General features: G+C 45.8%; 2 protein-coding genes across 3 annotated transcripts in view; both read right to left on the reverse strand.

Annotated features, from left to right (window-relative positions):
* Positions 1-5,896, reverse strand: part of Dzip1l (DAZ interacting zinc finger protein 1 like) — a 46,586-nt gene extending 40,690 nt beyond the window's left edge. Inside the window, exons 1-2 of one of the 2 annotated variants that reach the window (XM_075964883.1) lie at positions 5,576-5,896; positions 2,649-2,760 (exon numbers count right to left, since the gene is read on the reverse strand). The gene's annotated coding sequence lies outside the window, so the exon portion shown is untranslated. The remainder of the gene's footprint in view (positions 1-2,648; positions 2,761-5,575) is intronic. The other variant, XM_075964884.1, reaches the window with a different exon arrangement.
* A 5,639-nt stretch (positions 5,897-11,535) lies between these two features.
* On the reverse strand, positions 11,536-18,806 carry A4gnt (alpha-1,4-N-acetylglucosaminyltransferase). Its single transcript, XM_075967549.1, has 3 exons — positions 18,396-18,806; positions 13,113-13,710; positions 11,536-11,687 (listed from the first exon to the last, which is right to left on the reverse strand). Exons 1-3 carry the CDS (start codon positions 18,804-18,806, stop codon positions 11,536-11,538), a joined length of 1,161 nt encoding a protein of 386 aa, XP_075823664.1.
* Between the last annotated feature and the right edge of the window lie 1,268 nt (positions 18,807-20,074).

Genomic DNA, 20,074 nt, shown 5'->3' on the forward strand with positions numbered 1-20,074 from the left:
AGGGGTATGGGTGTCCCTGATATTTCATCTGCTGTTCACCTTCGGCCCATGTCTCACTGTATGCTCCTGAAGATGAATGAGTTCATATATCCACCACTGCAGCTACTTTGCTCTTACTGAGCCTCAGGCTACCCTCAAGTTTCTTTGCTTAGGTCCTTTCTGCCTCTTTCAACTATTGGATCCAACTCTTCCAAACTGCTTAGATTTCAAACCCAAGTTCCAACAGTGTCAGCAAAGTAGCATTAAATACATGAGATGCAGCTAAGAGAAACCTCAGTACATGCTTGATGACAAAGTGACTCTCTGCCCCGGTGTCTGGAACGCAATAAAGCTGTGGTTCTCAGAGTCCTCCACTCCCTGGACGAGCTCCCAATTCATCATCTAAGAACATGTTAGAACCCAGAACCAGGGCTAGGAGCTAGCCTACTTGGTAAGAGGTCTACCCCCAGACGCATAACAACTGGCATCTGCATTCCCCAGAACCCACATAAAAGCCAAGCATGATGGCACATGCATGTGACCCCAGCACGAGGGAGGGGACAAACATTGGCAGATCCCTGGAATCCAGTGGCCAGTCAATCTAGCCAATCTGTGAGCTCTGGGTTCAGCAAGAGACCCTGCCTCAAATAACCAAGGTGGAGGGCCCATAAGATGGTTGGTTCATCAGGCAAAGGACATACCTCATAATTCTGATGACCTGAGTTAGGTCCCTGGGACCCCCATAAATGTGGGAGGAGAGAAATGATTCCACGAAGTTTTCCTCTGACCTCCATGCGCATGCCGCACCCCCTGGTCTACATCACACGCACACACATACACACACACACACATACGCACTCATACACACACACACACACACACACATACACACACAAGGTAGAGGGCAGCAGAGGAAGACACCCTCTGCAATGGAGACCTGAGGATCACGGCGATGGGGAGAGTTTCTCAAAACAATTCCTAGGGGTCAGAGCGATGGCTCAGCCATTAAGAGAACTGGCCACTTACAGAGGGCTCCAGGTTCAGTTCACAGCACCCACATGACAGCTCACAACTCCAGGTCCAGGGAATCCGAAGCCTTCCGCTGGCCTCTGCAGGCATCAGGCAAGTGTGTGATACATAAACATACATGCAGGCAAAAAAAAAATGTATTTTTAAAAACTTCCTAATGAGCTGACATCACATCCTGAGTAACAGGGAATGAAGATGCTTGCCCAAGGTCCAGATTCAAACTCAAGCAGCCCAACTCCAGTCTGACACTCATCCACTGCTTCTGCGGCCCCTCAGGATAGACTGCTCCCTGCCACTTCCTTCTGTTCCTGCGTAAGACGGACACATGCTTCAAGGCTCGGCTCATCTTGACTGTCACCAGAAATCCCTTCCAGGCCCAGAGTTCAAATTTCCTGGCTCTTCTCTGGGACTCCAGAGCACTGAGAACTCACTCTGGTCCATGTCAGCAAAGGACTCCCACGCCCTTACAAAGAGCTACAGGCACCACAGGTCAGAATGGAGGGGATCCCGGACAATGGCCCCTGCCAGCGTGAAGGAAGGGGAAGTGGAGATGGAGGAGGGAGAAATGAAACATCTCTGAACTCCAGTTCTAAGGTTTTACAGGTTGTCCCGGTTAATTCTCACAGTAACCCATTACACAGATGAAGAAATTGAGAGTGGATACGGAGGGGCGTGATTTTCCCACGTCACCTAATTACAGAGCCTGGCTCCAGAGTTTAGTCTCTGAAAAGACAAAAAAATACGCAAAACTTACCCTAGAGAGTGATGTCAGGGTAGGATCCAAGAAGGGGTCCCCACCAAGACACTGCTGTGGCCTTCCTCCCCATGTGCGCCCCCAGGCCTGAGATCTTCAGGGGCTACACATTGTCTTATTCCTGTCTGTTCCTTCCTTATTCCTGTCTATTGTATCGCCCTCTCTGACGTATTTCCTGGTGGTTATCAAACTGAGCAAAGCTTCCAAAATCTTATACTATTTGCCTCACAACTCTGTGTTCTTGGGACTCTGGAGAAATGAGGCGAGGCCCACCAAGAGTGAGGATCAACAGGACAAATGAGTTAGGTCTTTCACTTGGACTCACTACAGGGAAATGCGGTCACACTGAAGTGTTAGATGCCTTGACCACCAGCAGTCACCAATTAGTCCCACTGGCTACTACCGGCTCTTGTGGGCGGGCTCAGGCACATCAGCGAGTCTTCCCGCTGCCCAGCACGGCTGTTAAGCTATGGATCCACAGCTTGCTCTTCTAGTGTCTCTCAAAGCTTTTTGTTCACAGCGAAAGCAAACTTCATAAACACCGTGAGGGGACGGCCTACTCTGCTTACATAGAATTCTGAGGGTAAGTTCTCAATTCATGAGCTTTTACTGCACCCCCAAAAGTATCACTCCTATCTCCTTCTGTGACTCTAAAGGTCTGGGGGTCCTGGCTTCAAAAGGTAGGCTAGGAATGTGGGAAATCATATAGATGGTGATCTGATGGCTGCAGCTGTTATCAAGCACCTACCTGCCAGGCACTGTACCAGACTGAAGGTGCTATTTCTGTCTGACTCCACAAATCTGAATTACAACCAACCTCCCAAAGATAATGGCAGTGATGGCATACAAATGTTAAAAATTATTTTCCATTGTGGGAATACAGTACCTGGGCTTTCTCGAGCAGAATGGAAGGGCTGCCAGCGCTCACAGCCAATCATGACAGGGTCAGTGCTGGAATCTTTAAATCCTCAATGTACTTCAGCTCCAAAGCCTGCTTCCTGGTAAGGATAGGCAGAAGACAAAGCCACATGAGCGTGTGGCTGGTAACCAAGAAACCGCACACCCCAGGGGCAGGGACTCGGCCTTCTCCAGACTGAGCTATCAGCAGACTGTTTTCCCACATCTGGGAACAGAAACACAAAGGAGCGATGATTCACCAGCATTAGGAAACCTGAGGCTGTGTTACCTGTATCTACACGTTCTGATGGGGTTCAGGGAAACTCTGCAATCGACTTTACTCTCATGAGTTAGATCCAAATGGAGCTTTATGCTAGTATTTCTCTCCACTATGAGAGAATGTTCTTTTCCCCTGGTGCAATTCCACACCCAATGTTAAAAAAAAAAAAAAAGAAAAGTCAGCGGCTGTGTTTACTACCTTCCAAGCCAGCGGTTCCATGAGGGAACAAATCCCAGAAGCTGTATGGCTCTTCTGCCAAAGTAATATTCACAAAAGTGCCCAAACATCAGATTCTTTTTTTCATTTAAGTGGCCTCTAGATATCTCACTGTCCCTTTCTTCCTCAAAATGAAAGCAAGAGGAAGGTTCTGGAAGGGCCAGGCTTCTCCAGGCTGCGGGCAATCATTTACAAACTTGCCCTGGCTTCCAAGCTAACTTCACAGCGCCTGCCCTGGGGAACTCCCAGCTTGTCATTAGTGCTAATTGTCATGGCTGCCAAGGAAACCTTCCCACAGTTTGCAAACAGGCTCTCTGCACACCAGAGGCCAGGGAGTGCTGGAGGCCCTGATGGGAATGAGCTACGAAGCTAGGGAGCGAGGACTGCAGAACACTTTCCACACACTCTAGTCTAGATCTTAGAGCTTCTGGTTTTACTGAAGAAATGTTTTCTTAAAAGTTAAAAAGGTGTCTAGGGACTGTATCCACTCTCAGGACTGCCGAGCAGCAAAAGAGAGATCCACTCCCAGAGACTACTCCTTGTAGCCGGCCCCCTCTGCCCAGCAACTTTGAAACGGTTTCCTCTTTACTGCTTGTTGGTGTGGGTGTGCCTGTGGGCACCCAGTTCAAGGTGTGCCGGTGGGCACCCAGTGCAGGGCCTTGCCCACGCTAAGTATGAGCTCTACCACCAAGCTACATCTCCAGCTCCAAAGAGAAGTTTTTAAATACAGTACCAGGAGAGCACTTACATGACCCCTACAGGTCAACCATACTCCAGGGCAGGCCCTACTCACAGGAACAGAGAGACAACACAATTGGGGGGTGGGGGGAGGACAGGGGGATCTCAAAGTTGGGTGGGTAGGGAAGCGAGGGTGGAGAGGGCAAGGGAGTATGATCAGAATACCTGTGGGAGATTCTCAAAGAATTCAGAAAAGTATTTATAAAAGCGTATTGCGACTGTTGGTCACAAAAAGATTTTCTTTAAAATAAGAGTGGAGGCGGAGCCCCAACAGACGCCTCTTGAGAGTATCTCAGAGCAGAGGGCTAGGGCAGCATGACCTATTGTGCCAGGCACAGAAGTGTCAAAGACAAACAAAACCTGCTTCACATTGGAAAGAAAACTGACAGGCTGTACCAGTGTTTCTTGTCTATTAAGGCGTTGTTGTTTCCTAGCAGAATTTTCCATCTTTAGTCTGGGCCAGACCCCTCACTAGAATCGCCAGCTCTGGTAAGAGGCAAGTGCTTGGTCTGCCTTGTTGGCCACACTGCCTTTCTGCAAAGAGGCCACAGGCCATTCAGAACTGCCTACCAAGCCTCCCCCTTCTCCACTTGGTGATCTGAGCGGCCAATTACCCTTCTGATAAAAGTTCAGCTCCCGAGGTAGAACCCACAGCCCAGCTGCACAAGAGGTTCTGCTCGGAACCTGAGACCCGCATCTAAGACCACAGGAGGCAGAGGTCTCTTGGTGCTTGGTGCTAGCGGACAATCTCAGAGCAAGGCTGTTTTCACCTGCCAGATCACACCCCGGGGGAAAGAAGGAGGTAGTAGTAGTAACCATCTTGCTCAGGAGACACAACACAGGCACAGTCACAGGCAGATGGAGCAGGCAGGATTCAAACATCTCACACTCACTAGGCCTCACCTAATTCTGCTAGAAATCAATTCCTGGGGACATGGCCAGGTCAGCACAAGCTTTGGGCCCTTGGGGATCCTTTGTAAAGGCAATCAGTCCTACCCAAGCCCCGTCCTCTGTTCCTGCCTTGTACACTCTTGCCCTATGCCTACCCAGTCTCTCGTGGACTTAAAATCACATTCACCTCCTATTGCTAACGCTGTACTCCTGCTAAACTTCAGCCAGGGACCGGAAGCTGAGGAACTAGAGATGCCAATGTTTGTTCAAAATTCATCTTGTTAGAAACCAACCCCCCCACACACTCCCGATCCCTTCTCTACGGAACTCAGATCGTCACCCCCTTAGATCCTTTTACTGTTTCCAAAAACTCCATTCCCAAAACCACCCTCCCGAAGAAGACGGGGTTGGGGTGGGGGTGGGGCAGGGGAGTTGGGTATCAGTCATCCCATTCCACGCTTCCGAGCATGAGAGTTCTACGGCCGGCAAGGTACCTCAGTCCAAAACAATCCGAGGCCGCTGAGATGGAGGCACAGGGAGCTGGACGTCGTGAGCTCGGTTCCTGGCTGGGTGACCGCGGCCACTAATGTTTAACCTGCGCGCGCAGCGGCCGAGTAGCGCCGCTTGGAACCACGCTGCCTCCCGCGGCTCCCGGCTGGATTCCAGGCATAGTTTTCCGGGGAGGCCTGGGTCACCCTGGGGGTCGCCCAGTGCAGGGACTGGTGATTTGAAGTCTGGGAGAGGTGCCACGTCTTCACTCACCCCACCCACACCCACAGGTCCAGACTCACCTCATCTCCAGCAGTGCAGTCCGAGGATGCTGCCAGTCACGCGGACACAGCTAGTCGAGTGCAGGGATCCTGCACGCCTTTCTACCGCAGTAGTAGCTCAGAGCCCAGGGTCTCCGGTGCCTCTCACCCCCACCCACAGCAGAGGCGGAGCCTCTCCCCAGCGCCCGGGAACAGCTATTTTTAGAGCTGTAGGGAAAGGGGGAAGGAGGGACTGCCTCTTTGACTCCGTTAACAAAATCCAGCATCCCAAGTTCGCAGGCCTTGGTGGGCGGCAGGACAGACTCCTTTGTCGCCATCTCTTCACTTCCACATTTCACCCACGACAAAGGCAAACTAGGGCAGCTGCTGCTGTCCCTCACCCTCTGCAAGCATCTCTGCAGCCCGCCAAACTAAAGGGATTTTAGGAGAGACTCCAGAGTGCTCGGGTTTGGTCAGATGGCAACAGCTTTCCGGATCCCTTATCCGGATCCCAGAAAGCTGGGACAGGAGTTGGGGGGAATTATTTTCTCTCTCCTGATACTGGCCCTTCTTCCTTCTCCTTATGGCTCATTAATTTTAAGTTGGAGTTGGGGGGTGTATCTTAAGGCCTTCCTCTCCCCACAGCTTCCATATGCCAAGCTCTGCATCTTGGGACGGCAATATGAAAGCACTGGAAATAAGTATCGGCAATGGTGGGGAGATACTCAAATTTCTGGGCATTGTTGATGGGATACAAAATGGTATTGCTGCTGTTGAAAACAAAATGGGGACTCCATGGAGAAGTTACTTTGGGTTACCATGTGATCCAGCAATCAACGTGTTGTGTCTTCAATTAGAATGATTCCCATAGGCTTTGAATGCTTTGAATGTCCCCAGGGAGTGGCGCTGTTTAAAAGGATTGGAAGGATTGAGAGGTGTGGTCTTGTTGGAGGAAGTGTGTCCCTCCAGGTGAGCTGTGAAGTTTCAGAAAGACCATGCCAAACCCAGTCTCTCGTTCTCTCTGCTTTCAGATCAGGATGTATCTCTCAGCTACTTCTCCATCACTATGACTGCCTTCTGTCATCCTCTCTGTGATAATGGACTAAGCCTCTGAATCTGTTAAGCTCCCAATTAAATGCAATCTTTTGCAATAGTTGCCTTGGTTGTGGGACACTGGTATTTAAAATAGCACTATCGGGCTGGTAAGATGGCTCAGCAGGTAACAGGCTTTGTCACCTAGTCTGATATCCTGAGTTGAACTCCTATAACCCACACAGTGGAAGGAAAGCAAAATCTCCTGAAAGCTGCTTTCTGATATTTGAGCATACAGACACAAACACACACACACTGTAAAATAAAATACTAGTATTATTCATGACAGCCAAAATGCAGAAACAAGTGCCCATTGACAGCTAGTTGAATAAGCAACAGGTAGTTTATACATCTAATGGAATATCATTCACCCTTAAAGAGGGAGGAAGTACTGCGATGTACTATAACATGCTATAACATGAATCAACTTTATCTTTGTCTATTTAGACAACTATGATAAAATTACTACAGACCCAACAAGAAGTCTAAGATCAAGGCATGAGCAGATTCCATCTTTGCTGAACCACTGTTTCCTGACAGACCCACAAAAGGGTCTAGTCATCCTTGCAGATTCCTCTAGAAGGGCACTGAATCCAGCTGTGAGGTCATGATTGGGACTCATGACCTGATCCCTTTCTGGAGGCCCCGTTCATAATAACATCACTGCTGTTGTTTGGTTAAGTATCCCCAAGTCCATGTGGTAAAGCCTTGGACCCTAGCATGGTACTGCGGAAAGCTGGTGGGACATTTAAGAGATGGCGCCTAGCTGGTACACTTCAATATATTAGGTAGAGACCTTGAATGTGACAGTGAGCCCCCAGATCCTGCTTTCCTGCCTAGGGTGAGAGATTTCACTCTACTAAAACAGATTACCACAAGCCAAAGCAATGGGGCAGACAACTCTGCCCTCTATAGAAATCTCTAGACCCGTGAGCAAAAATAAACCTTCTTCCTTTTATATGCTGAATTTTTTTGGGGGGGGAGGAGTTAGTTTTTCAAGACAGGGTTTGTCTGTAGACCAGACTGGCCTCAAACTTACCAAGATCCGCCTGTCTCTGCCTCTTGAATGCACCACCACCGCCCAGCCATTATATACTGATTTTTATATTGACGAGCTAACAGATAAGCAAAGTAAACAAACTCATTATAAAATGAAAGAGGCTTGCTGTCCATTTACAAGGTGGCTTAGGGTTTTATTGCTGTGAAGATTATCTCAACACACCGTGACCACAGCAACACTTATAAAAGAAAACATTTAATCTGGGCCGGCTTACACTTCAAAGGTTTAGTCCATTAGCATCATGGCAGGAAGCATGCCAGCGTGTAGGCAGACATGGTGCTGGAGAGGTAGCTGGGGTTCCACATCCAGCTTGGCAGGCAGCAGGAACAGAAAGTGACACACTGGACCTGGCTTGAGCTTCTGAGACCTCAAAGCCCACTCCCAGTGGCATACTTCCTCCAACGAAGCCACCCTTCTTCAACAAGGCCACACATACCTCCTAATTGTGCCATTTTGTGGGGGCCTGTGGGGATCATTTCCATTCAAACCACTACACAGGACAGAACATAGGAGAGTGGTTGCCAGGGTCAATAGAGATGGGAAGTAAGAAGTTGTATAGTGATATTTTATTTGTGCCTTAATAAATAAAGCTTACCTAAAGGTCAGAAGGAAAAAGCTAAACCACTGGAGGTCAGGCAGTGGTGGCACACAACTTTAACCCCAGGATTTGGGAGGCAGAAGCAGATGGATCTCTGTGAGTTCAAGGCCACCCTGGGCTACACAAGATCAATGCAGAAAACAAATCCAGGTGGTGGTGGCTCACACCTTTAATCCCAGTACTAGGGAGTCATAGGCCCTTAATCCCAGCACTAGAGGGAATAGAAAATGAGAGGAGAGAGAGGCTTAGTTTGTTTAGTCTGCAGTCACCCAGCCTTGGTAGAGGTAAGACTTCTCTAGTGGCTTGGCTGCTTTGTGTTTCTGCTTTTCTGGTTAGACCCCCCAATATCTGTTCCTGGTTTTTATTATCCGTACTACAGAGTTGCCCTTGATGAGTGCAGAGCTTCAGCTGGGAATGGTGAAAAACTTCCAGGTATGCCAGCAGTGATTGCATATGAGTGCTTAACATCCTGAATTTTACACTAAAAACGGCTAAAACAGCAAACTATATTAGATAGATGATAGATAGCTAGATAGATGATAGATAGATAGATAGATAGATAGATAGATAGATAGATAGATAGATAAATAGATTGATTGATAGATGATAGATTTTTATCACAAATTTTAAGTGTGGGAAGAAATGGTGATCAGAAACCAGGAACAAATAAGAATATCTATATTATGTCCTTCAATAACAAATATTGCTCTTCCTCCCTTCTACCTGAGAGCAAAGTATCCAGGCTTTAAAATCAAAGACAAATCCATATCCCTCATTCCCAAACTGTGTAGCCCTGAGAAAGTCACTATAACCTCTCTGACTTTCACTTTTTTTTAGCTGTAAAGAAGAAAAAATAAACTCTTAACTCTCAGGGTTGTAAATGAGCTTCAGGATCTCTAGGCTCAGCTCAGGCCTGGGTGATCCATGGTATGTCCCTCTGGGCACACACTGAGCATGCTTGGCTATTGGCTTCCCAGCTGTCTTCTCACTGTAATCCTCAAAGTTTATGGAAATTAGCCAAAGGTACCTGTGTATGATTTCCACCAGCCTCAGTGAATAAATTGGTTGCCTTCCTTTGCTAAGGCAAACTCGGTGTGGTAGTAGACATGGCAGGAATAGTGCTGAAGAAGCAGCTGAGAGTTCTATATTTTGATCCATGGGCAGCAGGAAGAGAAGAGTGAGCCACTGGATGTCAAAAGCCCACCCCCAGTGACCCACCTCCTCAAACAAGGCCATACTTCCTTTTTTGATTTGTTTTGTTTTCATGGTGGTTTTTGTTTTTTGTTTTCGTTTTGTTTTTGTTTTTGTTTTGAGACAGGGTTTCTCTGTGTAGGTTTGGAATCTGTCCTGGAACTCACTCTGTAGACAGGCTGGCCTTGAACTCACAGAGAGTCGCCTGCCTCTGCCTCCCAGGTGCTGGGATTAAAGGCCTGTGCCACCACGGCCCAGCTCCAGATAAATTTCTTATGCAGATAGCAATCAATACAAAGACTCAAAGCAGGTCAAAATACTGAAAATAAGTGACTGTTGAGTGTTCATTCCTAAATGTGACATATATATCATAACTCCTTATCCTCAAGACTCAGGGAACATCACAGAAGAGAAGATGGAAACATTTTAAGAGCCAGAGGTCAGGGAAGATTGCTGGGAACTAATGTCTTCTGGACGGAACAGGGCCAAAGAACTCATGGGTCCACAGGGGCTATAGTCGGTGATCCAAAATGGCACAAGATCAACCCAGTCAACCGCAAGAGAAGGAAGGGACTCATGAGGCCCTACCTTTACCTGAGGAGCTATTGTCAGTCAGTGGATGCTGAGACAGGGAGAGTCAGCTTTCTTCAACAGTATGGCCTGTGGCAGGTTGCCCGTGTTTCAGTGGGTAGTGTCCTACAGTCATATACAGACAGGAAGCACTAATTCGATAGAATTTAAATGCACTATACTCATATGTGAAATTACAAAAGAATATTTTTTTAATTTAAATAGTACAATCAAAAAAGGACAGACTGAAAAATAGCAGCATAACAATAAAATATTAATGTTCTAAACATACAGAGTGGTTACAGATCAATAAAAATAGAAAAATACCCCAACATTTTAAAAAACATGCTATTTATACTGCATAGAATAAGAAAATATAAATCCCGTTAAACATAGGTAACAATCAACCTTTTCAAAATTAACAAAAAATTGCATTGTTCTGTTTTCCTCAAACCACTAGAAGTGTTTTAAATTCACCCTTTTCTACCATACAGATGGTATTCCTTACAAGTTGTTAATTTATTTTGCACACTTACTAATCAAAAATTCATTTTACTGCTAAACAAGGGACTCTCTAAACATCAAAGTATCATTATTGCCTCAAAAAAAAATCCGTACAAGTAGAACCCAGCCTAAGGAATCTCACATGACATTGCTATTGATTATTTGGTCTCACTGGAAACCGTATATATGTTTGAGAAGTTCAGAGGGTTTTCACTCAACTCCCTCAAACGTCTGTGTTCAGGGTGCTTAGCTGGAAAGCATTGTTCAGAGACAGCAATAAGAGCCGACCTGCTCCTTCCCAACAGGGCTAACATGGAATTCTCATTTGCGAAACACTGAACACCAGGGTTCACTGTCTCAGGACACAAAGAGAGAGCATCATGGTGGGGGAGAGGGACGCACAACCTGACTGGGGAGTCAGATGTCAGAGACTACAGCAAGTAATGGAATACATAAGTCCAAGGCAGGACACAGGACTTGTGAATGTTTTGGGTTGTTTGGTCTCTTTACATTGTGTGTGTGTGTGTGTGTGTGTGTGTGTGTGTGTGTACATGTACACGACAGCACACACACGTGGAGGTCAGAGGTCAACTTGCAGGAGCTGGTTCTCCTTTCTACCACATGAGTTCCAAGGCTCATATTCGGGCCATCAGGCAGCAAGCACCTTTGCCCAGTGAGCCATCTCCCCCAATTTCTAAATAAGACTATCAGAGCCATGATTCTTGAAAAGGAAAATTTAAGAATAAAAGGCAACAGATGGATGTAGAGTCGCATAAGATACCATAATTTTGTGTTTGGAAAAAAGTATAAATTTTTCCATAAAGCAAACAACCAAGAGGGAAATTCTAGAAAGCCTTGGTTGATAACCGCTTACAGAAAAAAAAAATCAATAATATTAATTTTCATGCCTCTTGAGAGGCAGTGAATTTATTTGTATTTTAATGGAAAAATAAAAATCACATGTGTTTATAGTATACAGCGTGATGCTTAGAGGAAGTCAGTTTTCATCTGAATCTGGGAAGAAGCAGATTTCAATTGCTCGAGCTCATCATTTGCTCTGAAGCGACAGCTGTGATAGGCCAGATGTGTGCATCGGAAAATGACAGTGTGTGGAAGGCTGGGGATGGGAGGAGACGTTCCTGAGGACAAGCGGCCAGTAGTTAGGCCACATGTGCTGAGACGAAGACTGACTGGTTCACCCTCATCTTTGGCCCCTAAATTAGCGCTTGGTACCCAGGAAAAACGATCAATATTTACTGACTTAATGGATTAGAGAACGCTGCTGTAATTTACACATGGGTTCCTGTGTTTTAAGCTCATTCTCCCGTGTGACAATGTGGAGGGGTGGTAGAACATTTGAGAAGAAGGGGGATGCAATGAACTCATGGGAAGTTTCCATCATCCAAAGGAATAAATGTACCTTTGATGGGATTGCAGTTAGTTCTTACAAAAAGAGAAAGACTGCGCTGGCCATGGTGGCACACAGCTGTGATTCCAGCCCTCTGAGGCTTAGGAAAAAGGACTGAGAGCTTGAGGCCCACCAGGGATAAACAGCAAGGCCTCCCCCCGATCACACCCATAGGGGTGCATGCAAGGGGCCTGGTTCCTCCACTTTTCTGGCTTCCCAATTCATCATGGGACCTCTTCTCCATGTGTCCTGCCACTGTTATGCCCTCCTCCATGAAGGCTTCACTAGAGGCCAAACAGAGAGAGTCATCTGAGTCAAGATTCCAACCCCCAATCTAAGGGATAAATAAATCTCTTTTCTTAATAAATTTACCACTTCCAGTATTTTGTTATAGCAGCAGAAAGTGGATTAATATAGACGTTAAAGTCAAGGGCTGGGTATGGTGCCACACACCTTTAATCCCAGCCCTCAGGAGGCAGAGGCAGGTAGATCTCTGCATTGGATGCTATTCTGGTCTACATCGTGAGTTCCAGAACATCCAGGACTGCATCAAGAGACCTTGTCTTAAAAATCAAATCAACAACAACAACAACCATGTTCCTTTCATTCTGATGGGTGTTAAAATTAATCTCACAATATTAAATAAAATAGAACATAAACAGACCTATTAGCTACCCCACCAGCCTGTCTTGCAGCTACAGTCTAGCCAGGGAGATGCAAGGGTTCATGGTATTTACACTTATAAAGTACTTACATAAAGGCTTTATGAAATGCATTTTTTCTTTCCTCCTTCTGCCATCCTAGTGTCTGGAATAACCAGATGATGGGCTGGAGGTTCAGCAGCCACATGGAGCTTTGACTACAGACGCTAGGACACAAAACAGGAAGATTCAAGCCTAGGCTTCCCACGGCCACTGTTAAAATACCTGTCCTAAATTACCTGCCTTCACACTTGCTGTTCCACCAAGGATAAATAAACTTCTGTGTCTACAGCCACTTTTCGTTGGAAGTATGCTGTTGCCACCAGAGAAAGTTAATCCTGAAGATAGGGATTCGCTCCTAGCCCTAGAGACGATGGAGACCTAGTGAGCGTGGGGTAGCCCGGAAGTGTCCAGTTCCCCGTAGCAGCAGGAGCCCTCTATCTGTTAACCCATACCCGGCTCCCTGGACACTGCCCCTTTTGCGCCTTGAATCAGAGCCCTGTAAGTTTTAGGACAGTGCTTTCGATAGAGATTTTCTGCCAGGGTGTTGCTTCCTCTAACCACAGTCTTGCCCTCTTGATTCATGTAGTTCCACAAATGCAGGGCATAGGAGTTGTTGAAGCTCGGCTCTGTATCCCACACTTGGTAGTAAAGCCTCCACTCAGGAAAAGGGATAGGGTAAAATCTCTGGGGATGGAGGAAGGAGATATTCAGACACTTCAGGTCACCCAGTTCTTGGAAGTCTTGGAGTTTGCACCACATCTTTAACATCCTTGTCATCAATTTGGGACCTTGGTTGCCCCAAATGCGTGAGTTATAGTGCTCAACAAAGTTCTCCATGCAGGCCCACAGAAAGGGGTGGTGGGGGAGGAACCCAAACACCCCATTACTGGAGTGCTGGGAACCCTGGGCTGCCAAGAAGTTCTCCTCCGGGATGGGCCTGATAGAGATGACATCGGTGTCCATGTAGATGCCCCCGTATTTCCAGATGATAGCCAGGCGGGATGCATCTGAGCTGACATGAAGCCAGTGTTTCTCCTTACTGCTGTTGACCTATGGGAACAGGTACAAATGAGCCCGCAAGCAGTTAAGGGAGGCTAGGAAGGACCATAACAAGGTAGAGTCCCCAAAATTTATTTGACTGCAAGCCAAACTTTACAAATTTCTCAACCTACCTTCACCCTCCAATTTCCCCTGAAGTAAAGAGTTTGCAGCAATTGGCATCAATGCAAAAATTTTTAGCAGCTATTGAAGATTTAAAAAAAATGGGTTTTCTTTCATCAAAGCAGTGGAAAGATAGAGGCAAAATTCAGCAGGAATTTCACAGTGAACAGTGTGAGTCTGTCTTCCATGTGGGTGACAATAACCATAAAGGTGAAGCTGAGAAGGACGGATTTTTTTAAGTCCTCAAAATGTTGAAGACTGGTATTTTTAAAAAATAAATAAAAAAATAAAAACAAGCTAGGAAACTCAGAAAGAAAATCAATACACTAGTTGAGAATTGGGGGAAAGAAAAAGAATCTACCCCTGCATGAACGCATGCCTTTGTTTGCTTGAAAGTTCCTTCAGTGAAGTTTGCTGAGGACCTATTTACTATGCACCAAGCACTGTGACGTTGCTAAAAGCATTGCAATGAACAAACAGGAAAAATCCCCCCTGGGAGGAGATCGATAATAAACAAATATATACTGCTTTGGGTGTTGATAAGGATTATGAAAGGAATAAAAAGGCCAGTGGGGGGACTATAAAGGGATGAGAGAGTGCAGAATGTTACACTAGGTTCCAGCCGGAACTTGAATGTTGTAGATGGGTGTGCCTGCACCCTGAAAACATCTGGGAGAAAGGTCTAAGCTGGAGTCGTCAGCAACTGCAAGGGCCCCAAGGCAGAAGAAGCATATTGACCATGAGGCAGAAGCGGAGTGGGGGCAGGGAGAGGGGCAGGCAATGAAAACAGAGTTGAGTACGGAAAAGGGAAAGGTCATGTAGGTGATATCTTCATGGGACCAAGCTTTGAAATTATTTGATAGGTTGAACAGAAAGGGGGTCTATAATCTGAATGGGTTTTCCAAGGGTCGCTTTAGCTGAGATGCAGACAAGAGTCTGGGCCAACGGCGGGAATGGATGGGGACAGAAGCAAAGAAGCAGGCGAGGCGCTCCTTGAGGTAGTCCAGCCTTGGACGAGGGTGATAATCTGGTGGGAAGGAGAGAAGTGATCAGGGTTCATATTCCAGATAAAAACAGGTCAGCCTTCACTGTTGGGTAGATGATGGGTAAGTCGGTAGAAAAAAATCACTGTAAATGCTAAAATACAGGCCAAACAGAAGAAGAACCCAGAGGAATAAGAATAAATCAGTATAAATCATAGTGTTCCCCTTTGGCATGGAAAGATTTTGAATAAAAAAAAAGCCAAATAAGTTTTTTCAGAATTTAAGTATATCAAGTAAAAGATTAAACGAAGGCCTTTGGTTCTGACTTTTAAAAATGAGTTAAAACTCTACTATGAAGAATAAAAGCAAGCTAACAAAAGCTTTGTTTAAAAAAAAAACCCTCACATTTTCTGGAAACAATCCGTCATGATTTATAGTTGCGGAAACCTCAGGAACAGTTCATAGCTGGCGATCATTCTGAGCACTTTATAATCTGCACAGATCCCCGAGACGAAGGGCATGGTCATTCTACCTTTCAAACGAGAAACTGAAGGATGGAGATGCTCCATCGCTTGTCTCAGGTACCAGCTAAATTTGAACCTGAGCCACCTGTCGTCAGATAGTCATTCATGCAAAAGAAACTACATTTTGATAAAAATCAGTCTAACTTGGGAATTTAGGGGTTGTGACGGAACTAAGAGACACAGAGCATCAAAAGCCTTAGAAAAGCAGAAGAAGAACCCCCTGCCTGGATGTGAGCATTAGCCTGCCATCCGCCTGAGACGGGGTGAGTGGCAGAAAGAGGACTGAGAACGATGTCCATGCTGGTGCTGGACATCTTCAAGAGCTACAACTACCTATGGGGTTCATATAGCAAACCCAGCAGTCCTTAGGAAATGATGGCACATTGGACGCTAACAGGTCCCCCCCCCATTTATCTCCTGTGGAGGCCCAGCTGGGACACAACATGCCATGACCCAGTTCCCTCAAGGGTATCATGGCATGAATGCTGTAGCTACACACCCTGGCACAGAACCCTACAGACCCAGCTGGAGCAGACACCTAAGGGCTATGCATTGCAGGGCCCACCTTACTCCTAAAAAATCTAGGTCCATCTTAGCACAACCTGAGCTTTGCTTCAAAGGATTTTGGTTCCAAGAAGTCATTTATCCATTACACTGAAGGAGAGTTTTACATAGGGCTAAAGTTTCCTTAGTTCAGAACCATAATGAGGCTTTAGTATTCCTCCCAAGTGATTCATCTGTGAGAAAAATATAGAGTTTGCAGCATCTCCCAAAATAACATGCTTTGAGATTTCTTTTTCCAAGGTTTAGAGAAGAACAGTCTAGCCCAGGTATGGGAAAGATTCTGCAGTCCTAGGGCACGGACTAAGCTGTCTATCCCTGGCACCCACCTGCCTTCCTGGCCTGTTCTATCCCCTGCTGCTCCTGGGACAGTGACACCTACCTTCCAGGAACCCTGCTGCTGACAACTGCCAAGACTAACATATGGACACTTAATACATTTGAATTGATCCACTTCCTCCTGGCCAGTTCCAATTTGATATTTCCGGGCTCTTAGAACAGATGGGACATTGGCATCTAAAAGTCACTGGAGATCAAAGTGATAATGATCCCAGAAACTTCCCTCAATCTCAGCCACTGCCAACCTAATCTATAAGAAGTGTTCGCCTGGGGGTTACAGCTTAGTCTGACAAGTGATAGCAACTAGATTCAAGCCTGCCAACCACACACCAACACACCAGAACCCCGCTAATGAAGCAAGACAGGGCAGGGGAGGGAAGGGGCTTCTTCTCTTTTTATGAATAGGCTATTATTCCTTTTATGAACAGGTTAAATAATTACTGCCCCCAAGATAGCAGGATTCCTGGGAACCTATAAATACGGGGAGAGGATATTTACAGATAAGATAAAGTCAAGGATATTGAAACGGGGTGATGATCCTGGGTCATGCTGTTGAGTCCTTGAAAAATATCACAGATGTCAGTCAAAGAATGGGGTGGACGGAGACTGTACCCACACAGAGGTAAAAGGGGGTTTAAAGGAGGAGGCAGCGAGTAGATGGATGGGATGCAAGCCAAGGAGCGGCTTGGCCACCAGAAGCTGTTAAGGAAGCTGTGTCTGTGGCTCCCAGAGCTGAGAGCCTAAACGTCTGTTGCTGAGGGTCACCAAGTCTGAGCCCTGGCAAACTAACACAGCAATAGATACAAAACCCTCACTTTTGCTACTTGGCTCACAAAGCTTAAATATCTGATGACATTTGGTATAGGGTGGATGAGAATTTAGATAGAACTTCATGTGACAAGCAAATGTTATGACACCAACTTTAAAATTATTTGTACTGAAAAAAATAACTTTCTGCTGAGTGGTGGTGGTGCACGCCTGAAATCCCAACACTCAGGAGGCAGAGGCAGGCAGATTTCTGTGAGTTCGAGGCCAGCCTGGTCTACAAAGTGAGTTCCAGGACAGCCAGAGCTCTTACACAGAGAAACCCTGTCTCAGAAAAACAAAGTTAGAAAATTTTTGTTATAAAATCAATCTTTCTAAAAGTCACTTCTATTTCTATCATATTCAAACATCTGTTGTAACAATTGTTTGGTTTCTTTAGTTTGTGTTTGCTTATTTGTTAGAAAGACTTGATTTGTCTTTGGTTTTCAGAATTTTGTGTTTTTTCAGACAAAGTCTCAAATAGCCCAAACTGGCCTACAAGTTGCTATGAAGCCAAAGATGACTTTACATTCCTGATTTCCCTACCTCTACCTCCCAAGTAGTAGGATTACTGGTGTATGCCCCATGAAGGCTTCCTCCGTTCTCTTTAATGCTAGCAATGGTTGCATAGCTGAAATAATTATAATTGCATTATAATGGAAAGGACACTTTCATTCTATGCTGGTTTATACTTCCCGTAAGAAGTCAGTTAAAACCAAAGAGGAAAAGCTTAGTGAAGCCCTATCTAACGGAACCCTTGAGTAATTGCACGCTAATTCTCTTAAACACTACCCAACTGCGCATCTCCTGTGGGACCAACAGTACACTAAAATATTATTTCCTTATTACGACATACTGCTAAGAAGAGGATTATTGGATTCCTAGGAGTTCTGGGGGCTTCTCGATCATTTCTAGCTACAATCCAATCTCATGGAGCAGCATGCAACTGAGCCTTGCCGAATTCTCAGCCCACATCAGTTCATCTTAAATATTGCTTAGTTTCCACCTCTGGTGTTGAAAAGGTTTAACATAGATGGGCTTTAAAGTATAGGGAAAAATAAGTGTTCCATGTATGTACCTAGAAAAGATAAAAAGAATTTTCATTTAGTTAAGAAGAGCCTCCAAAATACCGATGAGACTCAAAGAAATAAGACTCGATGCAAAGGAAACCAGCCCAATCACTTAACCGAAGTGTCTCCCATTTAGCTGAATCAGAAGTCCAACCTATTAGTCTGAGGGCTAGATTTGATTCTTTCCTGAGCCCCTGTGCTCGGGTTGCCTGTCTACAGTGAGTGTATTGGACCCATTTCCTTGCTGCTTCTGTTTCTCCCTTCCAACACAGACTCTCTCAATGCACACTTACTTTGGTGTACCATGAAAACAAGGGTGTGTCTTCAAACAGTTTTTTCATGTCCAAAGGGACAAAGAAAACATTGTCTATGGCTGAGAGCAGGGAGAAGGCTGGGTAGCTGGCGTTAGGGGTCAGCTGTGTGGCATTGCTGAGCTTTTTCATAAAGAAGATGATGGGCTGCTCGGGGTAGATTTTGGCAGCAGACTCCACAGCACAGGTGACCAGAGGAGGTGGCTCCACTCTTTCAGACGTCTCTATGAATACGATGCTTCGTCCACTGCGCAAGAGGCCATCCGGCCCCTGTGGAGATGTGAAGAGAGGCAGGCAGGCAAAGAAGCATTGAGACCTCAGGGTGAGTTGGTAGAGCAGGCCACAGGCAAACATCAGGACCAGCGACAGGGAGACATGGAGTTCCTTCAGCATGTCCTCCAGCTCTCCCGGCCTCTCCTTAAGCAACACAGTTCATCAGAATTCACCCTGGTGGTTCTAATAGAGGTAGCATGCAAGAAAATGAAGAAGAATATCACTTATTGATAAGATGAAAGACGTCTCAAGTGAAATATAATCAAGTCAAGCCCAGCAATATTATAAAAAATTCATCTTAGATTTAGATTTATATAGGAAGACAATTTAATATATATACTATCAGTGCACAAAGTATCTTAACAGAAGGAAAGAAAAGCAATCATCATTTTTACCAATCAATATTATTCTGACAAGTCTAACCAAGTCAATGAAACAAAAGAAAAAAATCACTAATATAAATGTTAAAAGAGGCCAAAGTGTCACCAGTTTTCCAAACTATGACCACAGATAGAGAAGAATTGAATATAACATGTTCAAAAATTAACAGAATTCAGAAAAAAAAACTGAAAGTTAGAGGGTTACATTGTGAGCATAGTTCACCAGCACTGGAGCTGTGACTCAAACCTGAATCACTTACCACCAAAGGCCAGGCTCCAGTTGTCACCACAGTGGCTCCCTCCCTGCAGAAGGCTGCTTGGACTCAAGCTGACTCCAAGACAGCAGGGATCTCGATTCCTAAAAGGCCCATTTTTTGCCTTCCATGTAACTCTGTCAGAAAACTCAAATCCAGGAGCCCAGAACTCACTTACCAGTCAGAGACTCACAGTTCACCAGTCCTGGAGGTCTTAGAAGTGAGGACACATTTTTCCTGTATACATTCTGATAACTCACTGCCCAATCTTCCAATTCAACCACCCGGAGGGAAGTAAATCATTGGCAGAAGATTAAGCCTAAACCTAAGAACTCCTTTAGGAAGCTCCTCCCTTCACTAGGCTCCTCCCCCTCCCCCTGAAAGTAGGTGTGTGGGGATAACAGGAGCTCAGGAGACTTTTCAGATGACCCACACACTTGGCAAGCCTGCTTCAAGAGGATCCTCTCAGGTGGAAGAAGCTAGATGACAGCATGATGCTGGCGCCATCATGCACCCTGCTCAGGTTAGCTTGAACCAAACTCATGGGCAGAGTCTTGGGAGAGGTTCTTTACCAGACAGTGTGTAAACTACCCAGATTTCTCCTTTGTGATCATCATTAAATGGTGATAGTTTGATGAAAAGAAGAGAAAGCCTGTTTGCACCATCAGAGCAGAGGACAAACTCTAGCATCCCAAAGGCCCCTGGGATGTACAATGAGAACGGATCCCCGGGTGTCAGCTACAATGGCTGCAGG

The sequence above is a fragment of the Microtus pennsylvanicus genome, chromosome 3 (assembly GCF_037038515.1).
Source record: "Microtus pennsylvanicus isolate mMicPen1 chromosome 3, mMicPen1.hap1, whole genome shotgun sequence".
Taxonomy (NCBI): domain Eukaryota; kingdom Metazoa; phylum Chordata; class Mammalia; order Rodentia; family Cricetidae; genus Microtus; species Microtus pennsylvanicus.